This window comes from Puma concolor, chromosome D2, assembly GCF_028749965.1.
Source record: "Puma concolor isolate L17-30 chromosome D2, mPumCon1.1.hap2, whole genome shotgun sequence".
NCBI lineage: Eukaryota > Metazoa > Chordata > Mammalia > Carnivora > Felidae > Puma > Puma concolor.
In genome coordinates, this window is record NC_141677.1 from 30,663,504 (window position 1) to 30,689,599 (window position 26,096).

Sequence of the window (26,096 nt, forward strand, 5' to 3'; positions counted from 1 at the left end):
TTGAAATATGGGTGGTACAACTAAGAAACTGACTTCATAATTTGAATTAAGTTTAATTGATTTAAAAGCTAAAAGTGAATTAAAGTGAAATATTTTTATTACCATACAAGTTTGTTTTGGGGTTACATTTTACTTTAACCATTGAAAATTTGGCAATGAATTAATTTGTGTCTTGTGTAACATGCACTGAATTTCTTAGACTTAATATACAAACACTAAAATATCTCCACTAATTTTTATATTCATACATGTTGTAATAATAGTTTTTATATGATGACTTAAATCGAAATATATTAAAATTTGTTTCACCTGTTCCTTTTACTTTTAAGAAATATACCTCCTTGGGCGCCTGGGTGACTCAGTCAGTTAAGCATCTATCTACTGATTTCCTCTCAGGTCATAATCTCACGGTTCATGGGATCAAATCCCGGGTTGGGCTCCACGATGGCAGCTTGGAGCCTGCTTAGGATCCACTTCCTCCCTTTCTTTCTTCACTCAATAAATAAATAAACTTAAAAAAAGAAAGAAAGAAAGAAAGAAAGAAAGAAAGAAAGAAAGAAAGAAAGATCCCTCCTAAAAATTTTGCCTGCTTGGGAACCTCTCCCTCCCTTTCTTTCTTCTCTCAATAAATAAATAAACAAGAAAGAAAGAAAGAAAGAAAGAAAGAAAGAAAGAAAGAAAGACACCTCCTAAAAATTTTAAGATGATTTCGGAGCCCATATTGTATTTTCATTGGAAAGTGCTTCCTTAGAACTACAGTATATAAAAGTATCAACCTGCTACATACTGGAAACTAATCCCATTGCTGAGGTTAATCCACTAAGGGTAGTGGTGAAAGACTAGATTCTGAAAATGTTTGTTGCCTAACCTTCATTTGAGTGTAATATCCGTAAGATCTGGTACCTCTTGGGTTAACTCTCCCATTAACCATGCCTACAGCATGTTGCAGGTACTCTTGTAAACGTTTGTAGAATGAATGCACTGAGCCAAAAGCAGTAGGAATGAAGAACACAGGATGAAAGGAAGAGGTTTTAACAAGACTGCTGAATTCATTGTCTGAATTTGGGTTTTGAATGCAGGAGGCTTCTGACAAGACTCATGGGTTATTATACTAGGTGGGTTTTGGAGTTAAAGCAGGGTGAGAGTAGAGATAACTCATTAACTTTTAGATGTGGTTGGGTTTCAGTTGCCTGGTGAGGATGCCCAGTTGGCATCTGAGTTTGTAGTTTAGAGGAAAGATCTTGTTTTGCCATAAGAGTCATCAGCAAGCAGGTGTAAACTGAAGGCCTATATGTAGATAAATGGGGAGACGTGAGAGAAGGCAAAAGGGAACAACATCACTTATAAGTGGGCAGAAAAGGGGCACCTGGTTGGCTCAGTCAGTTGAGTGTCTGACTTCGGCTCAGGTTATGATCTCACGGTTTGCAGAGATCACTTCAAATCCTCTGTCCCCCCCCCTCCCCCCGCCCTCCGCCCCTCCCCCACTCACGCAAGCTTGGTCTCTCTAAAAACTAAACATTAAAAAAATGACAACTTATAAGTAGGCAGAAAAGCCAGCAAAGGAGACTGAAATGACGTGTGGAGAATTGAAGGGAGAATCTTAAAGAATTGAGCAACAGTATCAAAAGATATTCTGACACTGAAATGAATTTGGGAATTGGGACTGCACTGGTGAGTCTTGGGCTGCAGAAGCCTAATTATATTGTAGGCTGAAGAGTGCGCTCTAGTCCAGAATCGCAGATAGTTATTTGAAGGCCATTTTTTTTTTTTTTTTTTGTAAAAATGGTGCAGTGAGATAGGGTGAGAGCTCAATGCTTCTCTAGGTTTTTTGGTGTTTTTTTGTTTTGTTTTGTTTTGTTTTAAGTTAGAAAAGACTTGAGTTTGTTATGGCCTGTGGGGAAGGAGCTAGAAGGGAAAGATATACAGATCTTGATACTTTGGCTCCAGAATGGTCTCTGATTTTTCTGTTAGGAATGTGTAAATACCTCTGTGCATATCATCACCAGCTAAGTGCTGAATAAATACTCAGTATTCTTGGAGCTTATATTCTTAGAAAGCCTAGGCAGAAGTAGACACTTTTTCTTTTCTTCAAGGGGAAACATTGAGGGAGGGCCCAATGTCACATGGAAGATCCAAGGCCACATGAGCCATATTGGAAAGAACTGAAAGTTGAAGAAACCTTTGTTGTTACTTTGTGGGATCTTGAATTAAACTAGTTATCTGATGGCCTCCTGGATGGAGTTAGGTGAGGCAAAGTCCTTGGATTTATCTTTGATCATTCCAGGGAGGAGCATTCCAAGCAAAATGACTTGATAGGGGATAAACCCTAGTGAAAAACAGGATTTGTCATGGGACAAGTCTCCTGAAATCTTGAGGAGCATTTAAATGCCCTGAAAAGAAAAGAGAAAAACAAGGTATTTGGAACCTACTTTGTATGCCGAGCGTTGACAGTATGAGTGCATATAAACTGCATTGTGATTGACTCCTGTCTGATTGAATTAAGTAAGCTGCCATTTTTTTTGTGTTCTTTTAATTGTTTTTTAAAAATTAATGTGGCACTACATATTGGGGTATTACTTAATACCAGTACATTTTCACCGAACCTTGTAATTAGATGAAACTGATCACTTTGAGCAAAAAGTTAGGAAAAGGTAAAGCAAATCAGGGTTATTCAGAAGTAAGGAGGGATATAGTCCAAGGAACATTTGGAGAGAAGAGACAATGGCCTCTGACCATATCCTCAAGAGTTGGATTGTAAATTGGATTCTAATTTCACCCAAGTCTACTTCATCACTTGATACAGAGTGCATATATAGAATTTGCACAAAAGGTGATAATATTTTGAATAGCAATGCTGTATATGCTGTTACAACTCAAAACAGGTGAATGAAAGTAGGCTAGTGGGTCCAAAAAACAAGAATTCCCACAATCTGGGAAAAGAAAGTATCACAGGAACTGTGTTGTTCTTTTAAGTGTTAAGCATCTATCATAATCTTAGTTCAGGAAACATTACTAAATATTAGTAACTAATCGAATTCATCATAAATGTTAATTATTACTTAAAGAGCAGTGCCTTGAGTTTAAACACTAAGGTCTTGTGAGAGACAGGCACCTTGATTGATTCTGGCTCTGAGAGTATTCATTTGAGTTTGGATTGTTACTTAAGCTTTTTAAACTTCTATGAGAAAAATGGAGATATTAATACACTTAGTAGGAGAAGCTCATAAATGAGATAGTTCCAATAGAGTGTTAATTTTGATGACTAGCCAGCAGTCAGTGCTCAACGCATAATAACCACTAATAAATATTCTTTTTTCTTAATTGTGGACTTGACACTGGAATTAGTAGGTTTTGCTATATATTGAAGGACATATATGTAGCAAAGAAAGAACTACCTAATAGATATCCTTCCCCTAAATAGTTCGTTTCCGCACGTAATAAGGTCTAACAATATATGTAAATACATAGTTTCATTTAATCCTCAAAATAAACTTGTTCAGTGAATGCTGTTACCCATCCTGATTTTTCTTAAGGAAACTGAGGCTTGAGCACCTGGGTGGCTCAGTTGGTTAAGCATCCGACTCCATCTCAGCTCAGGTCTTGATCTCACAATTGTGAATTCAACCCCCACAATGGGTTCCATGCTGGGTGTGAAGCCTACTTAAAAAATTAAAAAATAATCATGTAAAAATTCTTTTAAGGAAAAAAAAAGGAAACTGAGGCTCAAAGAGGCTCCATAGAGCAAGGCTTACTCTAGGCCACATGTTTTATAAGGATGGAACCAGGGAAAGTAGCCAAAGTCTGTCTGATTCCAATAAAGCCCATATTCCGACAAGTACTTGAAAGAAGGTACACAAAATATAAAGAATAAAATACACTGGATAAGAGTTGGTTTTTAACTTTAAGCATGGGTAAGATTGTTCATGAAAAGTCTGAAGAACAAAAGGACATGGGTTTCTCTTTGGAATCCTCCACGTTGTAGGCTCAGGGGGACACACCTACAGCCTGGGGACAGAGGCACATAAGTGTGGAGCTCCAAGGAGACCTAGATTTTAGAATTTCAGTTGAGACTCTCCTTGGAGGTCTAAAAAGAGTAGGTTAAGGAATGATAGAATTTGGCGATTGAGGACTCATGTCTAATCTTGGGGTAGCCATTTAAGATATTTGAATGTCCAGGGAATTTGATAGGATGATAGCTTCAGGAAGATTTCGGGTCTGAATGGTTTTAGTCTTTTTGACTTGGAGTAAATTGTACTGGCTCAAAGCTTCAGAGGAGGAGGTCAGGAACAAGGGCACCTGGGACCAGAGAGGTTGAGTTCTTACCTCAGTTTTGTATACATTTGGAGCCAATCTACAATTTACATGTTTCTGCATTAAATAGTAGTTGTCCCTCCCTCTAATGACATGATTCCCCTCCTCTGCCCCACCCCCACGTAAAGGATTTACTTTGGATTCTGAGACCCTGTGGCCAAATAAGGGTGGGGTTTTTGTTGGGGATTGGAGTAAAAACTTTAGAATAGAAAAGAAGTCTGTATCTGGTGGATTGAATTGGAAAAGGAACTTTCCAAGTCTCTGCAATGGCTTCTATTTGGCCCAGGTGTGGAAGAACCATAATTCATTCTGGCACCAAGGTAGGACCAATGGGGACCAGTGGGGACCAGTGGGGACACGTGCAAACTCAGTCCCTTAGACCCCACCCTCTCCTGCCTTTCTCTGAACTTTGGACATCTCACAGGGTGGCTGTAGGCAAACTGGAGAAACAGGATAGAGGCAATGCTCAAATATTAGGGCTACAACACTTGGTGGCTAGGTGTCCTTTTTTTATGCCTAAAAAAGGAAAGAGCTAGACAATTTTTACTGTCGTCGCAAAATAAGGTAACTATTTTGCAGGTCTACTTTGAAGGAGGATTTTTTTGTGTATGTGTGTTAAATGTTTATTTTCGCTTTGGTGAATGACTGGTTAATCTTTCCTTTTGATTTAAATTTGGGTTTGTTCACAAGCAGTTGTGCAGAGCAGGGGCTGACCTCCATGCTTCTGTGGGAATGTAGGAGGTAAAATACAGTATCCAGTATGATTGCATCATCTGAAAGTCAACATTAATGGAACCACCAGTGGGCCTCCTGAATTTTTTCTCCAAACACTTAATTTTTAGGTTGAGAACATAAGTCCTGAGGGTGTTGCTTCTGATTAGGTATAAGCACTTTGTGGGATGCTCCTTTTCTTCTGCGTGTTATTTTTTTTAATTTTTATTTTTTCCTCAAAGGGGATAAAGGTTATCTTGGTTGGGGGGAAAAGGTGGAAAAAATCGTAGAAATTACAATGGGGCTACATTCCATAAACATACACACTATATTTGTGAAATTTAAATTTCATTTCCCTAAGTTTATTAGGGAAAAAAAAGCTTTAAAAGACTCCTGGGATGGGGGGGGGGAGGGCGGGCGGTAAAACGAAACAAAACAAAAACAAAAGGCATGTTGAAGCACTGATCTACCTATAGTAAAGGTCAGAGTCTTGTGGACCATGTCTCTGTACATGCTTTGAAAGATGTTTTCGTGTCATCTGAGCACCTGTTTCTTGATACAGCATGTATGGAATACAGCATGTATGGAATGTGAGTGTTGGGAGAGGCTACAGTCAGATTCTGTCCAAAGGGCATAGTCATTTCAGAATCAAATACCACTTTGCTCAATGCCATTTGAGCTCATTCAAGAATGGGTGTAAGAGTATCACTATGATAGGAATGTGGAGAAATAAGAGAACAGAGGGGGCTCAGCAACTCTTGGGCTCAGATCTGATCTAAGGTGTTCAACATTCCTGTTGGTTTGGGATGGGTGAGAGGGGCCCAGAGCAACTTCTATTCTTGTGACTAGTATAGCGCACAAAGGAGAAAGCTGTGAGACTTTGAATTACTCACTGTCCCTTAAATGGTAGCCTTGGGTGGTAGAGGAGGAAGAGACAAAACACAAGTGGGCAGGTGGCATGAGTTTGGGTCCCCAGAGTGCATATAGAAAGTTAGGGAATAAAACAGCCATCATTTCAGTATTCACTCCCTTTGGAGAGTTGGCTTCTCATTAGAGAAGGTAGATGTTAACAAATGTTTTGAGGCACAAAATGGATATTTGGGAATTCACTGTGCCTAAGTAGATTAAATGTCAAGGAAGTCTTCATTAAAAAAGAAAAATTCAGGTGAGCCTGGGTGACTCAGTCAGCTAAGCGTGCGACTCTTGTTTCTGCTCAAGTCACTATCTCATAGTTCCTGGATTAGAGCCATGCAACGGGCTCCGCACTGGAGCCTCCTTGGGATTTTCTCTCTTTCTCTCTCTCTCTCTCTCTCTCTCTCTCTCTCTCTCTCCCTCTCCCTCTCCCTCTCCCTCTCCCTCTCCCTCTCCCTCTCCCTCTCCCTCTCCCCCTCCCTCTCTCTGCCCCTCTCCTGCTCGCTCTCTCTCAAAATAAAAATAAGTAAACTTAAAAGAAAACTTCATAATGTAGTTACTGGAGCCTGTTGCACCAGCAGTCTCTGTTGGCGCACTCAGTGGTATGATGAAATCAGTTCCTTCCAGCTCTGGGATTGTGTGCCTTTCTTCCTGACACCCTCTCGGGTGTCATGCTGATAATTTACAGTCCACCATGGTGGAGGTATGCACACCATGAAAATTGGCCCACACTGCAAAAGTGTTTCCTCCCTCTCGTTTCCCAATCTGATTGTCAAACATTTACCAGTATTCTACTGAGTACAGTTTCTATACGACACAAGTAGACAATTGTGCATAGCCTTCCTGAAATATATTTTTTATATTTTATTTTTTTTTCATCAATCTCTCCATGGAACGTGGGGCTCGAACTCAGAACCCTGAGACTGAGTCGCACACTCTAATCACTGAGCCAGCCAGGTATTCCTGAAATATTTTAATATATAAACTTACTATATATTTATGTATATATAAAATACATATATACTCCACACCCTTTCTTTATGCTTTAATTTGTAATTTGATACTACATAAACTTTGAGTTTTTTTCACTTACTGTATGCTAGAAATCTTTTCATAGGAAGCTTAATCAATTTTGGTTTACATTTAGTTATTTATTTTTTAATGTTTATTTTTTAGAGAGAGAGACACACACACAGTGGGAGTGGGGGAGGGGCAGAGAGAGAGGGAGACACAAAATCCGAAGCAGGCTCCAGGCTCCAAGCTGAGAGCATAGAGCCTGATGCAGGTCTCAAACCCATGAAACATGAGATCATGACCTGAGCTGAAGTTCAACCACTTAACCAACTGGGGCACCCAAGTGCCCCAATTTTGGTTTAAATTTAAGGGAAATATATTTTAATGTTTATTTATTTTTGAGAGAGAGAGATCACCTGCGCTTGCACATGAGTAGGGGAGGGGCACACAGAGGGCGACAGAGGATCCAAAGCTGGCCCTGAGCTGACAGCAGACAGCCCGGTGTTGGTTTTGATCCCAGGAACTGTCAGATCATGACCTGAGCCAGTCAGATGCTTAAGTGACTGAGCAACTCAGGTGCCCCTAAAGGAAATATATTTAAAAAATCAAAACTATTTAATTAGGACTTTTTTTTTTTAATGTTTATTTTTGAGAGAGAAAGGCAGTGTGAGTGGGGAAGGGGTAGAGAGAGAGAAAGAAAGAGACAGAATGCAAGCAGGGGAGGGGCAGAGAGAGAGGTAGATACAGAATCCGAAACAGGCTCCAGGCTCTAAGCTGTCAGCACAGAGCCTGATACGGGGCTCTAACCCATGAACCATGAGATCATGACCTGAGCTGAAGTCTGACACTCAACTGAGCCACCCAGGTGCCCCACCCACTTTTTTTTATTTTAAAAAATAAAAGCATTATGTGTACAGGTTCTATATCCTCTTTTTTGTTTGGTTGGGTTTTTTCTTTTTTTTTTTTAATTTTTTTTTTAACATTTATTTATTTTTGAGACAGATAGAGACAGAGCATGAGCAGGGGAGGGTCAGAGAGAGAGGGAGACACAGAATCCGAAACAGGCTCCAGGCTCTGAGCCGTCAGCCCAGAGCCCGATGCGGAGCTCGAACTCATGGACCTTGAGATCATGACCTGAGCCGAAGTTGGACGCCCAACCGACTGAGCCACCCAGGCGCCCCTGGTTGGGTTTTTTCAACTGTCCGGTATATCCTGGACATTTTTGCCTATTAACAATGGAATTTTTTTTTTAAGATTTTTTTTTTTTTAATTTTTTTCATTGTTCATTTTTGAAAGAGTGAGAGAGAAAGAATGAGTGAAGGAGAGGCAGAGAGGGAAACATAGAATCCAAAGCAGGCTCCAGGCTGTCAGTTCAGAGCCCAACTCAGGCTTGAACCCATGAATCATGAGATTCACTTGAGTTGAAGTCAGACGCTTAACCGACTGAGCCACCCAGTCGCTCCTTAATTAAAGACCATTGCTGTCTTAAAAAAAAGTCCACTATCTCAGATTAATTTTTAATTAATCTTATTGAAATGTAATAAGGATACAGAAAATGTATGTGTATATATGTGTGTATCATATATTTTGACAAACTGAACATAACCTGTGTAACTTGTGTACCCTGACCAAGAAATTAGAAGGGCGCCTGGGTGGCTCAGTGGGTTAAGCGGCCGACTTCGGCTCAGGTCCTGATCTCACGGTCCGTGAGTTCGAGCCCCACGTCAGGCTCTGTGCTGACAACTCAGAGCCTGGAGCCTGTTTCAGATTCTGTGTCTCCCTCTCTCTGACCCTCCCCTGTTCATGCTGTCTCTCCCTGTCTCAAAAATAAATAAAACGTTAAAAAAAAATTTTTTTTTAAAGAAATTAGATAGAATTTATTTCTACTAAGATTGTTTAGTGTTTAATTACACAATTGGATAATGCTTCAATATTTTATATTTTGAATGTAACTATAACTATCCTGAACATTGATTCCATTTTTCAGCCAATACTCCTTGTTCGTCTGTGGAGTCGGGTATATCATCTTCATTAAAGAGGAAGTCTCCTAAGTTTTGATACTTAACATTTTTTTCTCCCTGAGGCTTTGCGTAGAATGTGCAGAGCCATATTAAAGATTAGGAGGTGGAGCTTGTCTTTGCATTTGCCCCTGACAGCAGGAGGAAATGCCCTTAGTGTCTGAATTCCTGTGCTATAATTTTGGCTGAGCTGTTTCATGGTTTTAAAAAATTGAGATTGGGGTGCCTGGGTGGCTCAGTCAGTTAAGCATTTGGTTATTGATTTCAGCTCAGGTCCTGATGTCACAGGTTCATGAGTTCAAGCCCCATGTCGGGCTCTGCTGGTGGTGCAGAGCCTGCTTGGGATTCTCTGTCCCTCTGTTCTTCCCCTGCTCTCGCTGTCTCTCTAAATAAATAAATAAATAAATAAATAAACTTAACAAATTTAAACGTTTATTCATTTATTTTGAGACAGCATGAGCACGAACCCCGCTTTGGGTAAGCCCTGCTTCTCTCTCTCTCCCTCCTTCCCTTTCTGCCGCTCGCTCGCTTGAACCCTCTTCTCTCTCTGAAAAGAAAATTAAATTAGATTAAAAAATTAAAAATTTTAAGATAAAATATTTTTTAAAAATAAATTATGGAACTTAGGGTAAACAGTGATTGCTTAGTGGGAAAAAGTTTCTCTTAGTGGTGATGAAAATGTTCTGGAATTAGACACGATTGTTGCATAACATTGTAAATATGCTAAAAAAAAACCACTGAATTGTAGGATTTTAAGTGGTAAAATAACTAATTTTGTGAGAGTAATATGTTACGGCAATATAATTACAATAACCGAAAACCAAAAATAATTCAAATGTCCATGTATAGTAGAATCAATACATTGTAGTCATTGTTTGACTGTCCAACAATAAGAATTAATGGACTTCAAGTATACTTAACAACATGGATGAATCACAAATACGATTTTGAGTGAAAGGAAGTCAGTTATTTAAAGTTTGGAAGTAAGCAAAAGAAATCTATGATAGATGTCAAAGCAATGGTTACCCTCAGGCAGTGAAATGATGACCAGATGGGAGTCTCTTGGCCTGGAATCTGGGCACATAGGTGTTCGTTTTGTGAAAATTCAATTAGTTATGTACTTATGATTTGCACATTTTTCTGCATGTATTTTGTATTTCAAACAATAGATATTGCCCATTGAATGGTACCAACATAAAAATATTTAAAAATTAATTTGGAAAAACAATTAAGTATACCAAAATATTAATACACGTGGGTTATGATAGTTTGTACCTCGGTCTTTTTCTTTTTTCCTACACACCCCTTATTGCTATTTTATTGAACACATAAAAAAAGCAAAAATATTTTTTCAGGGCTTTACATTTAGTTTCTATTAAACTGTAAATTTCCCATGGCTCTTACTCGTATGTTTGCATAGATAATATGAGATATCTCTGTGTTCATTTTGTAGGCAAATTTTGACAACAAACCAGTAAATGGCCCCAAGTCAGAATCCATGGAATACAGTAAATGCCATGGGGACCAACAGAGATTGGAATTAAACCCACCTCCCCTTGAAAATGTAACTAAAAATGAAGAAAGTATGACAGGTATTGAAGTGGAGAAGTGGACGCAAAATAAGAAATCACATTTAACCGATCATGTCAAAGGAGAATTTAAGGCAATTGTGACTGAAGCTGAAAAATTGAAAAACTCTGAAGATGACAAGAAGAAAGTCCTACTCACCGAGTTACCAGAACCTCAGAAATTGTTTGCACAAACTGTAAGAAATGGCATTAAAAATGTACACTATTTACCAACCGAGTCCAACGTGTGTTTTAAAAAATTCAGTATTGAAGAATTTGGCAAGGCATTTGAAAACAACTCCTATAAATTCCTGAAAGACACTGCCAACCATAATGCCATGAGCTCCATTGCCACTAATGCGAGCTGTGATCATCTCAAGGGGAGAAGTAATGTTTCAGTCTTCCAGAAGCCCAGCTTTAACTGCAAGTCTATCCCAGATCCAGCAAATTTCAACCTAAATAGTCATACTAGTACACACAATGAAAGTGATCAACCCAAATCTCTAGAAAATATACCAAGTAAAGAATCAAAAGATGGATCTCCAGTTCAACCAAGTCTTCTATCCCTGATGAAAGATAGGAGATTAACATTGGAGCAAGTGGTGGCCATAGAAGCTCTGACCCAACTATCAGAAGCTCCATCAGAAAATTCTTCACCATCAAAGTCTGAGAAGGATGAAGAAACAGAGCACAGAACAGCGAGTTTGCTTAATAGCTGTAAAGCTATCCTTTATTCGGTAAAAAAAGACCTTCAAGACCCAACCTTACAAGGGGAGCCAGAAAGCCTTCATCACTATCCATCTTTGGAAAAGCAAAGCCCATGCACCACGGTGGTATTTAATGGCCAAAATATTTCCAAGTCACACAACTCAGCTGCTAACCAAGCATCTACAAAGTCACAGGAATATTCAAAAGTCACAAATTCAGGATCTCTTTTCATACCAAATCCAAATTCGTCTAAAATTGACACCAATAAAAATGTTGCTCAAGCTAGAATTACCCTTGAGGGTTCTAAGAATTTGCATCAGTTGCCACCAACAAGTGATAAATTGGGGTATTGTAACCAGCCACTGGCCAGCAGTAAACAGATAGACTCAAAAGATGATCCATCGTGTCAAGATACAGTTCATAGTAAAATAGAGGAAGATGTTGCAACACAGTTAACACAACTTGCATCAATAATTAAATTCAATTATATAAAACAAGAGGACAAAAAGGCTGAAAGTACATCAACAAATCTTGTTGCATATAATGTGCAGCAAAAATGCAGTCAGGAGAAAATCACAGTACAACAGAAACCACCTTCCAGTGTACAAAACAATCATAGCTCATCATTAACAAAGCACAAGAACACGACACAGAAAAAGACAAAATCTACCCCATCAAGAGATCGGCGGAAAAAGAAGCCTGTAGTCCTAACTGGTCAAGATAATGACCAGAAAAAGAGGGAACAGCTGTCATATGAGTACAGTAAGTTACATGACATTTGGATAGCATCTAAATTTCAAAGATTTGGTCAATTTGGTCCACATGATTTTCCCATTCTGTTAGGAAAAATTCCTCCCCTAACCAAAGTATGGAAACCACTGACTCAAACGACTTCAGCATTAGAACACAAAAAATTATTTCCTCCACTCACTCAGATAAAATTTGAGCGATATTATCCCGAATTAGCACAGGAAAAAACCATGAAGGTTGAACCTTTGGATTCTCTCCCATTATTCCAGTTAAAAACAGAATCCAATGGGCAGGCGTTTACAGAAAAAGTTTATAATTCTCAGGTACAGCCATCCGTGAATGTCAATCAGAAAGCTCATCCTTTACTCCAGGCCTCCTCTCCAACTAACCAGTGTGCTAATGTAATGGCTGGCGAAGACCAAACACAATTCCAGCAGGATGTTAAAGACCAAGTCATGCATCAGAGACTGCCGACATTGCCTGGTATCTCTCATGAGACCCCCCTACCAGACCCAGCACAAATTCTCAGGAATGTAAATGTAGTGTGTTCAGGTGGAATTACAGTGGTTTCTACCAAAAGTGAAGAGGATGTCTGTTCATCCAGTGTTGGAGCATCAGAACTTTCCCCAGTAGACAGTGCACAGAAAAGTTTTAATGATTATGCCATGAACTTCTTTACCAATCCTACAAAAAACCTGGTGTCCACAACGAAAGATTCTGATTTGCCAACCTGCAACTGTCTTGGTAAGTGTGGGGCCGAGTGTGTTATGTGTTTCTTCTTTGTTTACTTCCGTTAATTGCCTCCTCATGACCAAATCAAATTTTGGGTTGTCTTTCATATGTGGCATTTTTGCCCCATTCATGTTCTAGCTGAAATGGACTAAATCTATGCCGATTTTTCTGTGGGACCTTTACTGATTATGCTCAAATAATTGGGAAGTTTAACGCATAATTAGGAAACTTTCTTAAGTGGAAAATTTGCCGATTTCTCTTGGCCAAATTTTATTGTGAATATGATAGGAATGAATTCCTTTAATACTTTATTATAGTTTATTCTTCTATATGGAAAAGAATTTCAACCTGTAAGCATTTTGTTTCAAAAATAATTTTTATTGTGAAATATAAAACCTACACACAGAGAACATAAAATATATGTGCAACTTAACAAATAACTATACAAAGTATGTGTGATTGCCGCCCCATTAAAGAACTGGACCTGGTTTATTTCTTTTTCAATGCTTAGTGCTCTTCTGCTCTGCAATACAAAGGATGTCCTTATATATGAAACAAATCCAAACAAATCTTAGCTGCTGAAGAATTTGAAAACCTTTTGAAATTCTAAAATATTAAGTTGTTGTATAATATTGTTTTCCTGTTTAAAAAACCAATAGGCATGTGTAAATAGCTGAGCTGGGAAGTGATTTCTAACTAATACATATTTTGTGTCTTAGGAGTCATTGAAAGAGATCATTCAGGAACTAATAATTAGAATTTTTATCAGCCCTGAGAAAATCTTGCAGGACTAAAGATTCTTAGGCAGGCCTTATGAGAAATTTGCTCAGTATTTAAAACATACGAAAGCTTAATTTGAACCCTGTACTGATTAGTCATTGTTTATGGCCAGATTTCATGTAAGAGCTTTTGTAAAAGAAGAATTAATTTACTCTAATGTAGCTGTAATAGAGAGATTAAATAGATTGGGTCATTCAAGTTTGTTACACTACTTGATGCCCTCATTATTTCAGCTTTTATACAGCTTATGAGGACAAAATTTGTGAAATAACCTGTTCTGAACTCAAATAGGTTTGATTATTAAAAGTCTTTAAAAAAAAAAAAAAGTCTTAAAATATAGCCCCAAATCACAAAGATTTAAGATTTGCCTTGAACAAGGGAAGTTTTTTTTGTCAGAAGTAGGTGGTTGGTTAGTACATTCCAGAATGGGTAAAGGATTGTTTGGAAGGATAAACTATATCATTCTGATTTTTTTTCAAAACCACAGTAGAAAAATTAGTGAAGTATATAGCCATGACTATTTGCTCTTGATTTTCTAAAGTACATTTGACATTCTGAAATCAATCCTTCTATTTCTCCGCTCATCATTCAACACCACTTAGACAGCCTGCCAGGTACCAGGGATAAGCTCTTCTTGGAAGGATCTCATAATCTGAAAAGGGGTGACAATGCTGAGTGGGGTCGAAACAGGAGAATGAATGAGAGGTTCTTGGACCAAGTACAGAAGAGTGTAATAATGATGATTCCCATTCCAGATCTTTTACTGCCAAGTCTGATACAGTACAATGGCCCTGACTTGTTATATTCACAACATCCCTACAAAGGGAAGGCTTATTAACTCCAGTTTACAAATGAGGAAACTAAGTCACAGGGAAGTTCACAGCTAGTGAATGACTAAACTGGATTTCAAAGACAGTCACAACTTGAGAGCCTACCTTCCTCTTGTTTCAAAAATCTGAAGTAAAAAAGGGACGGTAATTTTTTTAATATCATTAGAAATGGAAAAAAAAATCTGTAATTTAAAATGCCATTAAAATTTATATTTTAGTCTAATTTTACTGAGCTAGTATAATTTTACTGTGTGCATAATTTCAGTAGGATGATTGTCTAGTTGCAAAACTCTTTCCGTAGAGATAGTAACTAGTCACAGGGTAGGAGTTGAGACACAACTAAGCATTTAAAGTTTATTGAACATCGGCAGTACACACGTAATTGTTTTATACATCGTCACTTACATGTTTTCCTATAATCATTACATGCAAGATTATTGTGCTCATTGTGTAGAAATGGGAAGTGATGAAAAAACAAAAAGCAGACTCACTCAGAAATCATCCCAAGTGGGATGATCGTATCTAAGAGTAAAAGATTTCCATGCAGGTATTGTGTTCTAGCAAAGTAAGAGTAATTAACCTCTTAATCACGCCTCCTCAAATTGAGCACTATTGGCATTTTAGATAGGATAATTCTTTTTTTTTTTTTTTTTAATTTTTAAATTTACATCCAAGTTAGTTAGCATATAGTGCAACAATGACTTCAGGAGTAGATTCCTTAATGCCCCTTACCCATTTAACCCATCCCCCACCCACAACCCCTCCAGCAACCCTCTGCTTGTTCTCCATATTTAAGAGTCTCTTATGTTTTGTCCCCCTCCCTGTTTTTATATATTCTTTTTGCTTCCCTTACCTTATGTTCATCTGTTTTACATCTTAAAGTCCTCATATGAGTGAAGTCATATATTTGTCTTTCTCTGCCTGACTCATTTTTCTTAGCATAATACCCTCTACTTCCATCCACATAGTTGCAAATGGCAAGATTTCATTCTTTTTGATTGCCGAGTAATACTCCATCGTATATATATACCACATCTTCTTTATCCATTCACCTATCAATGGACATTTGGGCTCTTTCCATACTTTGGCTATTTTGATAGTGCTGCTATAAACATTGGGGTGCATGTGTCCCTTCGAAACAGCATACCTGTGTCCCTTGGATAACTACCTAGTAGTGCAATGGCTGGGTTGTAGAGTAGTTCTATGTTTAAGTTTTTGAGGAAAGGATAATTCTTTATTGTAGGGGAACTGTCCTCTGCAACCTAGCCTGTTTAGTGGCATCCATGGCCTGTAATACACACACACACACACACACACACACACACACACACACACACACACCCCTGCCCAGTTGTCACAACCAAGAAGTTTGGACAAATTTTCTACTCAAGAAAAATCGCCCCTGGTTAAGAACCACTGCTTTAGATCATCAGTAATAACTTAAAATCTGTTCAATGTATCTTAGGAAGCCACAAAAGTAATCTTATGTTGTATCCGATGTCCAATCATAATGACCTTTCAGTCAGTATAGATGCACCACAGCCAGAAATGCATTCCTGAGCGATTCCAGCTAGACATGATTCTGAGAGGCCAAGTTAAACATACTGTTTTTATGAAATATATAATTCACACCCATAAAATTTCAGGTAGGACAGAAATATGATGCAAATGTCTTCTTACAGTATAATATTCTAACGATAAATCCTCAGAGTTTTTCTATATGAATTAACATTATTACTGATTTCAATTTTGGTTACAGTTTTAGAAAATTTGGATCTTTTAAAATATACTTAAAAATACTCTATATACTATATTTTTGCAACTTGCTTTTAAAAATATGAAATCTCAGGGTTTTCATTGCTTAAATATTATTGTTTTGATAGTTTTTTTTATTTTTCCACTATATAAACATCCCACAATTTATTCAACCTATCATTTAATGACATGCTAAATGTGCTATTCTCTTTTGATATTACAAATAATTGTGACAAGGAACATTCCTGCGTACATTTGCATTATAAATATATAATTAGGCAAGTGTATAGTATAATAAATTCTTAGCAGTACAGTTGCAGGGCTCTATTTTAATAGGATTGTAAGGCCAGGGTTTTAAGATGTATTGCTCTCATAACTTTTAATTGTGTACCTCAATTATTAATAGATTCCTTTTAAAGCAGGAGGTAGGAAAATAAATATGACCCACATCTTAAAATATTTTTCTCCTTTGATTCTTAGAGGAAGAATGAAATAGTTAGGAGCTGAAAGAAAGAAACAAGTGAAATTCTAGGGCTTATTGTCCTAGACATTAATTATTAAATCTTTCCAAAAGCTTGTCAAGATTCATTGTTCTGAATTCGAAAACAAATAATAAAACTATATCCTCCTTGCCCCTATGCAATTCTGTAAAGCTTTGGGTCTAATAATCTTATTCCTTCCACAGATCGAGTTATACAAAAAGACAAAGGCCCATATTATACACACCTTGGGGCAGGACCAAGTGTTGCTGCTATCAGGGAAATCATGGAGAATAGGTGAGGAAATATCCTTCCCTGTTAAAATCCTTCATTACTGTGGACCTGACTCAATGCAGAGAAATTATCTCTGGAACAAATGAGAAGTATATATATACCTTCAGGAGTGGAAGTTGGATGTTTCTTAGGGCCCAGGCAAAGAATAGTGTCCTGGTGTCCCTGCTGAGTCACTCATCACATGAGCCTTGGGGCCCTCAACAAGACACTCACAGAGCAAGGCTGTCTTTGTTAAATTCAGAAATACTTATTTTTCTATTACTGTATAATCGTAGTGATAGTTCAGATTACCTCCATCAACACTGCATTCACATTCCTTATGCTTATCTTGGAGCCAGTCCATTTTTTAAAAGAGTGATCTTTAAGGATGAGTAAGCAGAATGGGATAACAATAAAAATATCTGCCACACAAAAATACATTTTTAACGAATGTAAATTATGAGGAGTGTTTGATTTCTGTACTTCTTTAAAGCTGTATCTTATGTACATTAAGATGTCAAAGTGTATATCGCAATTAATTGCAATTATTTTCCCTTCACTGTGTTTTGTACTCAGGTATGGTCAAAAAGGAAACGCAATAAGGATAGAAATTGTAGTGTACACGGGAAAAGAAGGAAAAAGCTCTCATGGGTGTCCAATTGCTAAGTGGGTAAGTATTTTGTGCTTACACATTTTTCAAAACTAGATTTATTCCACATATAAAACCCATCAATTTATTTTCCATGAATATGTGGATTAGAAAAGTATCCACCCTTATTATTCCCTGGGAAATAATCAGGAAGCTTTCTATCTTAGCCTGGACTTTTTATGTTAAATGAACAAAAGTTCCCAGTTATTACTTAGTGATCTTCAGCTCCCCAAGGTCACCACTTTTGTCAGTGTCTTATGTACTTTTAGAGATCTTTTAATGAATTTATAGTTAGGTAACATAAGTAAATGGTACTAAATTATACATACTGCTTTATATCTGTTATCTGTTTCTGTATTGAAATTATTTCCAAGTCATTATCCATAGGACCACCTTAATGAGGATCATATAATTTTGAAAGCAAAACTAAATTTTTTTATAACATACTCCCAAAATTGTACCTATGACTACTTTGGTTTTCTAAACATGCAGAACTATAAGAAGAACTGAATTCAACTTCTTTGGGAAGTTCTTAACTGTAAAACAAGTTCCTAGCCAAATATATATATTCAGTAGGACATTCACATCCACAAGGATATTAACCAGTTTATTTGGAATTTTTGACCATAGAATCATTAAAAAAATTTTTTTATGTTTATTTATTTTTGAGACAGAGAGACAGAGCATGTCTGGGGGAGGGACAGAGAAAGAGAGAGAGAGAAAGAGAGAGAGAGAGGGAGACATAGAATCCAAAGCAGGTTCCAGGCTCTGAGCTGTCAGCACAGAGCCCGACACGGGGCTCCAACCCACGAACTATGAGATCATGACCTGAACTGAAGTCAGACGCCCAACCAAGTGAGCCACCCAGGCGCCCCAATCGTAGAATCATTTTATTTTATTTTATTTTATTTTTATTTTTTATTTTTTATTTTTCAAACGTTTATTTATTTTTGGGACAGAGAGAGACAGAGCATGAACGGGGGAGGGGCAGAGAGAGAGGGAGACACAGAATCGGAAACAGGCTCCAGGCTCTGAGCCATCAGCCCAGCGCCTGACGCGGGGCTCGAACTCACGGACTGTGAGATCGTGACCTGGCTGAAGTCGGACGCTTAACCGACTGCGCCACCCAGGCGCCCCCGTAGAATCATTTTAGATCCCTGTGCCATCATTTGTTAATAAAGATGACGATGTTGTTAAAAAAAAAAAATTGATGTTGGTAATAATGGTAATAAAATAATAACAATAACAAGTACCTTTTATTATACATCAGGTACTATGTTAAAAACTTGAATCCTCACAAAAGGACTCTGTTATGATTTTGAATAAGGTCAAAGTCGGTAACTTCATACCCCTTTTGGAGAAATTAAAGACATTAAATACAAAATAAAAGTAGGATTAAACCCAGGTATTCCTAAAGCAAGACGATTGCCACACCCATAGCTGCTCTAGTAGTAGACTATTTGTCTTGGTTACTTTTAAACCTTTGGAAGCGATTAAAAGCACAAGAGCTGCACACTCTAGAATACTTTGTTTCTTTTTTTTTTTTTTTTTAGTGTTTATTTTTGAGAGAGAGAGTGGGGGAAGGGCAGAGAGGCAGGATGACAGAGGATCTGAATAGGCTCTGTGCTTAGAGCATAGAACCCGATGAAGGGCTCAAACTCATGAACTGTGAGATAATGACTTGAGCTTCCTTTAGACACTTACTCAATTGAGCTACCCAGGGGCCTCCAAAATACTATTTCTTCAATCTATGTGGAGCTCCTAGTCCTGTTAAAATACAGATAAACTCAAAGATCTAGAATTTACCTTGTTTAGTTATCTTACAGTAAAGTGCCCAAATGCTTAGGTGTACATACATATCAAGGTTATTCTTGTGTCTAACACTATCCAGATGATGATATAATCATTTTAGCACGCCAGAAGGGCCCTCCCAGACAATAACACCACATCAAGGTAACTACTATTTTGACCTTTATCTCTTTAAAGGTCTTTTTGATGAACTCCATATACCTAGACTCATATAGTGTGTGCTCTTTTGTGTCTTTCTCCTTTCACTAAACATTTATAGAACATGAGTTTATTTAATGACTGGAGCTCCAACAGCCACTTTTGAAGCACAGATTGACTTTCTAGTGTGAAGAAAGATAGGAGCATGAGTTCCTGATGATACCAGGAGCGCTGCCAAACTAACTTCAGTCTTTCTTAAATCTGAATTTTTTTTAATGTTTATTTTTGAGAGAGGGAGAGAGAGAGGGAGAGAACATGAACAGGGGGGAAGGACAGAGAGAGGGAGACAGAGGATCCAAAGGAGGCTTTGCTCTACGAGCGCTGAGCCGGATGCAGGTCTTGAATTCATGAATTATGAGACCATGACCTGAGCTGAAATCAAGAGTCGGCCCCTTAACCAACTGAGCCACCCAGGTGCCCCTTAAATCTGAATTTCTTTAACATGAGAGAGAATTTTTGTTAACATATTAAAAACGTGTTGTTTGGGGTTTTCTGTTATGTGAAATAGAATCAAGTTCCAAGATAACTTGCCTTCAATTTGTTACAATGTGGGTGAGTTTTAGAAGAGAAAAGAAACAGTTTCAGAAGGAGAAAAATAAGTGAAGAAACTGTGCTTCTTGAATACTTTATATTGCCAGCCCCTGGGCTAGATATTAGGGATGCAAACATGAATTAAGATCTACCGGTCATTTTGTAGATGGGAACAAACTGGCCAGGGTTCTTCCAGCCATCACACAGTTTCAGACTAGGCTTGCTAACTACATGTTTGCTGGGCCACCTCACCTCTCAAGAACTAAATAAAATCTCCTTAAAGTGCTCCCCAACTAGTTTTGAACGACTGTTTCCTCCTTCATGGATCAACCTCTTGTCCTAGCCAAGCACTGATTTTCAGACTGTGTCAATTCAGCTGTGAAAGTACATCCTTTCTTCAGTCCCCATGTAACACCCATATGAGTCAATCTCTATGTGCAACAGTTTTGGTGAAGATGTATCTAAACAGTAGCCAAAGTGATGTTTATTTTTATGTTTTAATCACTCTTGAAAAATACAGGCGATGCAAAACATTTTAAAGTAGGAAACAATATACAGATTGCCAATTTTTCTATTGGATTATTAGTCTTCTATTGATTTTATGGGAGCCCCTTTGAAAAATTGACATTTGTCATAAAGGTTGCAGATGTATTTCCACTGCTTGTCATTATTTTTAACGTTCAGAATTTTTAAATCAAATTTTAAATTTTGAACAAAATTTTGGAGATGAAAAAAATTTTAAGGTAAATACCTTTCATCTGTTCTTTGACTTTAGTGTATTGTGTCTTAATTAGAAAAATCTTTACCACTTCTAGCTTATAAGCTGATAAACCTTTCTGTCGTATTTTAATGATTTGATTTTTCTGCATTTTATCCATTTTTTGCAACAGCTTATATTTTTTCAGATGACTGTGCAGACATCCAACACCACTTATTTAATTGTCCATATTTTCTCCACTGATTTGTATTTGTTTATACTACTAGATTTTCTGTTGTTATCTTATTGCTATGGGTCTCCCAAATAAGCATCAAATTACTCTTACAATATATTTATGCTATATATTTGTATATACTACATATTTGTATATTATATACTATTTGTATATAGTACAAATAAAAATTTGTATATTATCTACTATATATTTGTATATATACACAAATATATATACTTCACAATATATTTTAATATCTGGTAGAGGTAATTCCTTCTAATTTTCAGAAATCTCTTGACTATTCCTGTCTTGTTTATTTTTCCCCTAAGTTAATAATCAGTTTGTCTAGTTGCAAAACTAAAGTCCTATTGGTGTTATTGTAACCATACTGCACAGAGAATTTGGAGAATATACTTAGTCTTTCTGTCCTACACAGGATACCTTTCCACTGGCTAGGGTATTCTTTTGGCCTTCAGAGGTGCTTTAATGTTTTTCAAAGATTTAATTTTAAGTAAACTCTACACCCAACACGTAGAGTCCCCAAAGCCCCGAGATCAAGAATCACATACTCCACTGACAGAGCCAGCCAGGTGCCCCTCCTTCAGAGGTGTCTTAAAGTTTACTTCCCAGAGTTTATATATTTCTTCTTTTTTCTTTTTCTTTTGTTTCTTATTTTTCAGTTTATTTTGCTTGTGATCTCAGATGTGCAATCATGTAGTCTGTAGTGACAAATTTATATTCTTTTCAAATTTTATACCATTTCTTTCACTTCATACAATTATTCAAACAGACTAACTCCAGTTTTATATTGCTTTAAATATGGCCTCCTTATCTTGTTTCTCTCTTTAGTGGGAACTTTCCAGGGCTTTCTCATGAACGGGTCATCAGGGAAGGCCTCTCTGGGGAGGGAACATTTAAGCTGAGAACTGAGAGACAAAAAGGAGCCAAGTATGCAAAGAATACTCCCAAGAATGCAGGGAAGAACATTCCTAAGCAGAGAAAACAGCAAAAAAAAAAAAAAAAGGTGATAGAAAAGAGTATATTCGTTAATAACCTCAGAGGAGTCTAGTCACTGAAGAAGTAGAGAATGGAACCGTGTGAGGGTAAAAAGGTTAGGCAGAAGCCAGGGCATGAATGGTTTTGTAGACCATAGTGGGCAATTTGGGTTTTAGTCCATGAACAACATGAAGTCTTTGAGGTATTTTAATTAGGGATATGTTATCTACCTGGTTTATGTTTTATAAAGAGCATTCTAAGGAATTAATTGGCAAATCTGTATTATCTGCTGCTGCTTACCAAGTACTCCAAAATTTAGTAGCTTTGAACAAGGAACTTTTATTATCTCATAGAGCTCTTGTGGATCAAGAATCTGAGGGTAGGGGTGCTGGCTGGCTCAGTCAGCAGAGCATTTGACTCAGTCTCAGGGTCATGAGTTCAAGCCCCATGTTCAGCATGGAGCCTACTTAAAAAAAATTTTTTTTTAAAGAATTTGAGAGTAGCTTAGCAGAGTGCTTCTGGAAGAGGGTCTCTCATGAGGTTGAAGTCATCTGCAAATTTGGAGAGTACGGAGTGGAGCTGGAAGGTTTACTTCCCAGGTCATTTGCAGGAGATTCATTGATGGTTGTTTGCTAGAGGCCTCGCTTTCTTATCATAGGACTTAGGTGTTTTCCCATGCCCTGCCATGGCCATAGTAAGTCAATCAAAAGATAACAAGGAAACAGCTAGAATGTCTTTTTGGGGGGGTGGTGGGGGGAAGCACAAGCAAGGGAGGGACAGAGAGGGGAGGTGCGAGAGAGAGAGAATCCCAAGCAGGCTCTGAGCTGACAGTGCAGAGCTCGATTGTGGGTCTCAGTCTCTTGTACAGTGAGATCTTGACCTGAGCTGAAATCAAGAGTTGGATACTTAACTGACTGAGTCACACAGACGTCCCAACAGTGTCTTTTAGGGTGTTAGCCTTGGAAGTTGCTACACAAGTGAACCCTATTCAGTGTAGGAAGGTTCTGTGCAAGTGTGTAAATACTAGGTGGTGGCAATCATTGGAGATGTCTTGGAGATGACTACAGCAATATCCTATATCTCTTCTTCACTAAAAATATCATGTTAAAGACACTATATTGGCATTGTAAAATATATCTATCTCAGCCTTATCCAATATAGTTAATATTTAATATAATCTGACATAGTCCTGTATTTTTGTAAGGAGGAAGAGAAGTCCTTTGTGAACTTTATTAACAAAATAATGCTGTTAAGTATTAACATTGTTCATTATGGAATATATCAACAGAAAAGTTCATAAAATATAAAGTACAGTTTACCTATAATTGTAAAGAAAACATTGATAAAGCAACTACCCAGGTCAGAATATTCTTTGATTCCTGGAAGCCCAAGAACTCCCATCCTGACTTTTGTGGTAATAATTTTCTTGCTTTTCCTGCCCTCCCCCTACTCACATATTACTCACATGTTGTTTGGCTTCATTATTTTGAATCTTGCCCTTACATAGTACCTTGCACATTTGCTGAAACAAATAGCAGAGACTGGTTCCCAATACTTGGTATTGACAATTGACATGGGTTCATTAAATCTATACCTGTTACATATTTCTGAATCCTTTACTTTCTTGCCTATTTAGTAGCAAAGGGTAAAAATATCCTTAGGACATGGCAGCTGGCTCTCCCTAGAGTGAGTCATCCAAAAGAAAGCAAGGTAGTTGGGTTAAGTGGTGGGATTCTAGATGATCCTTCCTTCCTACCTTCCAAACCTTCTCTTAAGCAATAATAATTACACTGACAGAATTTAGTGTATACCTCTTTTTTTTTTTTTTTTTTTAATGAAGACAAAAATGAAATCTACCATTCAAAGATTTTGGTAGCATCATTCTGTTGTTATTATTGATTTAAGTCTTCAGGGGTTCTTAAGGACAAAAAAGAGTAGTTAGCATTTTCCATGAAGCAGCTATAGTAAAATTACTTTCTTATTTTCCCTTTTGCAATACTTCTCTCAGAATAAAAGAACATTTCAATACATTGTGATACATATCTGGCACTTTTCACAAATACAAAAGCAATCCAGAGATAAGGAATGAAGTAAAGCACGGTTGCTAAGCAACTTAATGAAAATTTGGTGTCTACTAATGAGAAGTCAAAAGTGTAATCTTGATAACAAAACCAAGAATTGATTTTGTATATCTGTGAAAAAGAAAAGCTAAGTCTTGTAAAAGTTTGTATGTCCTAGAGAAATCAAAATATTAATCAAACTTTATTTTTTGCAAACTTTCCAAATTATCTTATTTAATATATTCATATGTTCATTGCTAGTGCCCAAAGCACTGCCCAGCACATAGTCAACACTGAAAAATTTTTGTTGAGTGAATGAACATAGAGCTTAAATAAGTCTTATAGAATATTGAATATTTTGAATTTGAAGTGGTATCTTGGAATAGTATTGCCGTGGTGTTCATTATTAGCTGTTTTCTGAGGCATGCAAAACTTGGAGTATGAGAATTAATAGTCTGATAAAATTGTCCATCTCAAATTTGAACTTCGATACTGGTCAAATAAAAAATTGAGAGAATTAGGTCTCCATAGTCTACATCCTTTTTTAGGACTTTAGAGCAGATTATTTTGAATGGCACTAGCGTTACTGAGTCTTACAGGGATGCTTTATGCAGGAATGAAGTAAAGGGATGGGGTAGAGGAAGACCAATCATTTTAAATGAAGGAATTCAGTAAACAGTTAACTAGTGGTTTGCATTGTTCCATTTTTACTCTTCGTCCTGTACAGTGTACATTTATCGTGTATTTGATATTCAACTTTAACCTAAATCAAACATTGTGATTTTTTATGTAAATCTTTTCACTCTATTTTTCCATGTACGTTTGTTCATAGTGGTTGAACTCCATCCTGTTTTTATTGTGCTGCATTTGGCCTCCTTCTCTTGAAGGAGAGACTTACTGGTCCTCTTTTTAATGGTCACACAGAAAAATCCTAGCAGCAAATTCTAACCGGGCAGGACAGGTTTTTGAGCCTTTCTGACATTGTTGTGCCCTTGCCTTTAACACTTTTCTTTGCCAGGTAGTCATTAACCCTCCCCCATAATTGTTAGCCTTTCGCAGATGTTTCTGACTCTGTTCTCTGCTGTCATGTTACTGTGAGTCTTGTCAAGGACTAGTTATCTTGTTACTCTGTAGATTTGGGTGGAAAGGATGGAGTCTCTTGGATACAGTAGGCTCTGTTAACTCCCTATACTACTAACGCCATGAGGGCTTGCGCGTGTGCACGCACACGCTCTTAAGCCTCTGAGGCGGTGGGAGGAGTAGGGACAAGAATTGAAACAGTACGCTGCCCAGATGGCTCCAGTGCCTGATCAGTTCACGGCAGGAATCAGTTTATGGATTCTCCTCTATAGGATTGTTTTGTGGTCAGGAGAGCGGGTGTGGCAGTAAATACATACAAGTGAATATTTTATTGCCTGCTCTGGTCTGAGGTGAGCAGAGTTTTAGGGTAAGAAGAAAGCCAAGTATCCACAAGTTTTCAAACCATGTTGTCTGGATTCATATATGTATATAACCTTTGAATACTTTCCTTTCCCTGTTTGGTTCCTTTGTTCCAAGGTTCTGTCCTCGATGTCTTTGGGCTGTATCATGTTGCTGCATGTTTCTGTCCCCAAATCAGGCACTTCTCTGAAATATTACTATGGTGTGTAATAAAGGGGGTATAATGTCCTGGGCTACTTGTTTGGTTTCTGTGATACCTTGATAATGTGAGAAGAATATTTATGCTTCCTTATTCAAAATTAGGCAGAAGCCAAGAAGTTGATGCTAACTCTCAGCTAATGTTGAACAGACATTTTTCACTATCCTTGCCTTTTTTTGTTATAAAACATATTTTTCTTGAATTAAGACCACCATTAGGACTACTTTTATAGAGTTCGTTTATTAAGGAAACTTATTATTCAGGTATAATATACACAAACGAAATTACACAAGTCTTCATATATAGCGCAGTTAAGCTTTACAAAGTGAACACTCCCATGTAACCACCAGCTAGATCAAGAAGAACACACCCAATTATTACCAACACCCTAGAAGTCTCTCGCATGTACCCAGTCATTATCCCCAAAGGTTGAAGCTTATT

General features: G+C 37.5%; 1 protein-coding gene across 8 annotated transcripts in view; it reads left to right on the forward strand.

The window, feature by feature from the left end:
- The window catches only part of TET1 (tet methylcytosine dioxygenase 1), a 138,054-nt gene that overhangs the window by 68,086 nt on the left and 43,872 nt on the right, over positions 1 to 26,096 (forward strand). For all 8 annotated transcript variants that reach the window (XM_086679858.1, XM_086679861.1, XM_086679862.1 and 5 more), the window contains 3 exons: positions 10,420 to 12,736; positions 16,775 to 16,865; positions 17,418 to 17,511. In XM_086679858.1, the coding sequence (XP_086535984.1) occupies positions 10,420 to 12,736; positions 16,775 to 16,865; positions 17,418 to 17,511 (2,502 nt within the window). The remainder of the gene's footprint in view (positions 1 to 10,419; positions 12,737 to 16,774; positions 16,866 to 17,417; positions 17,512 to 26,096) is intronic.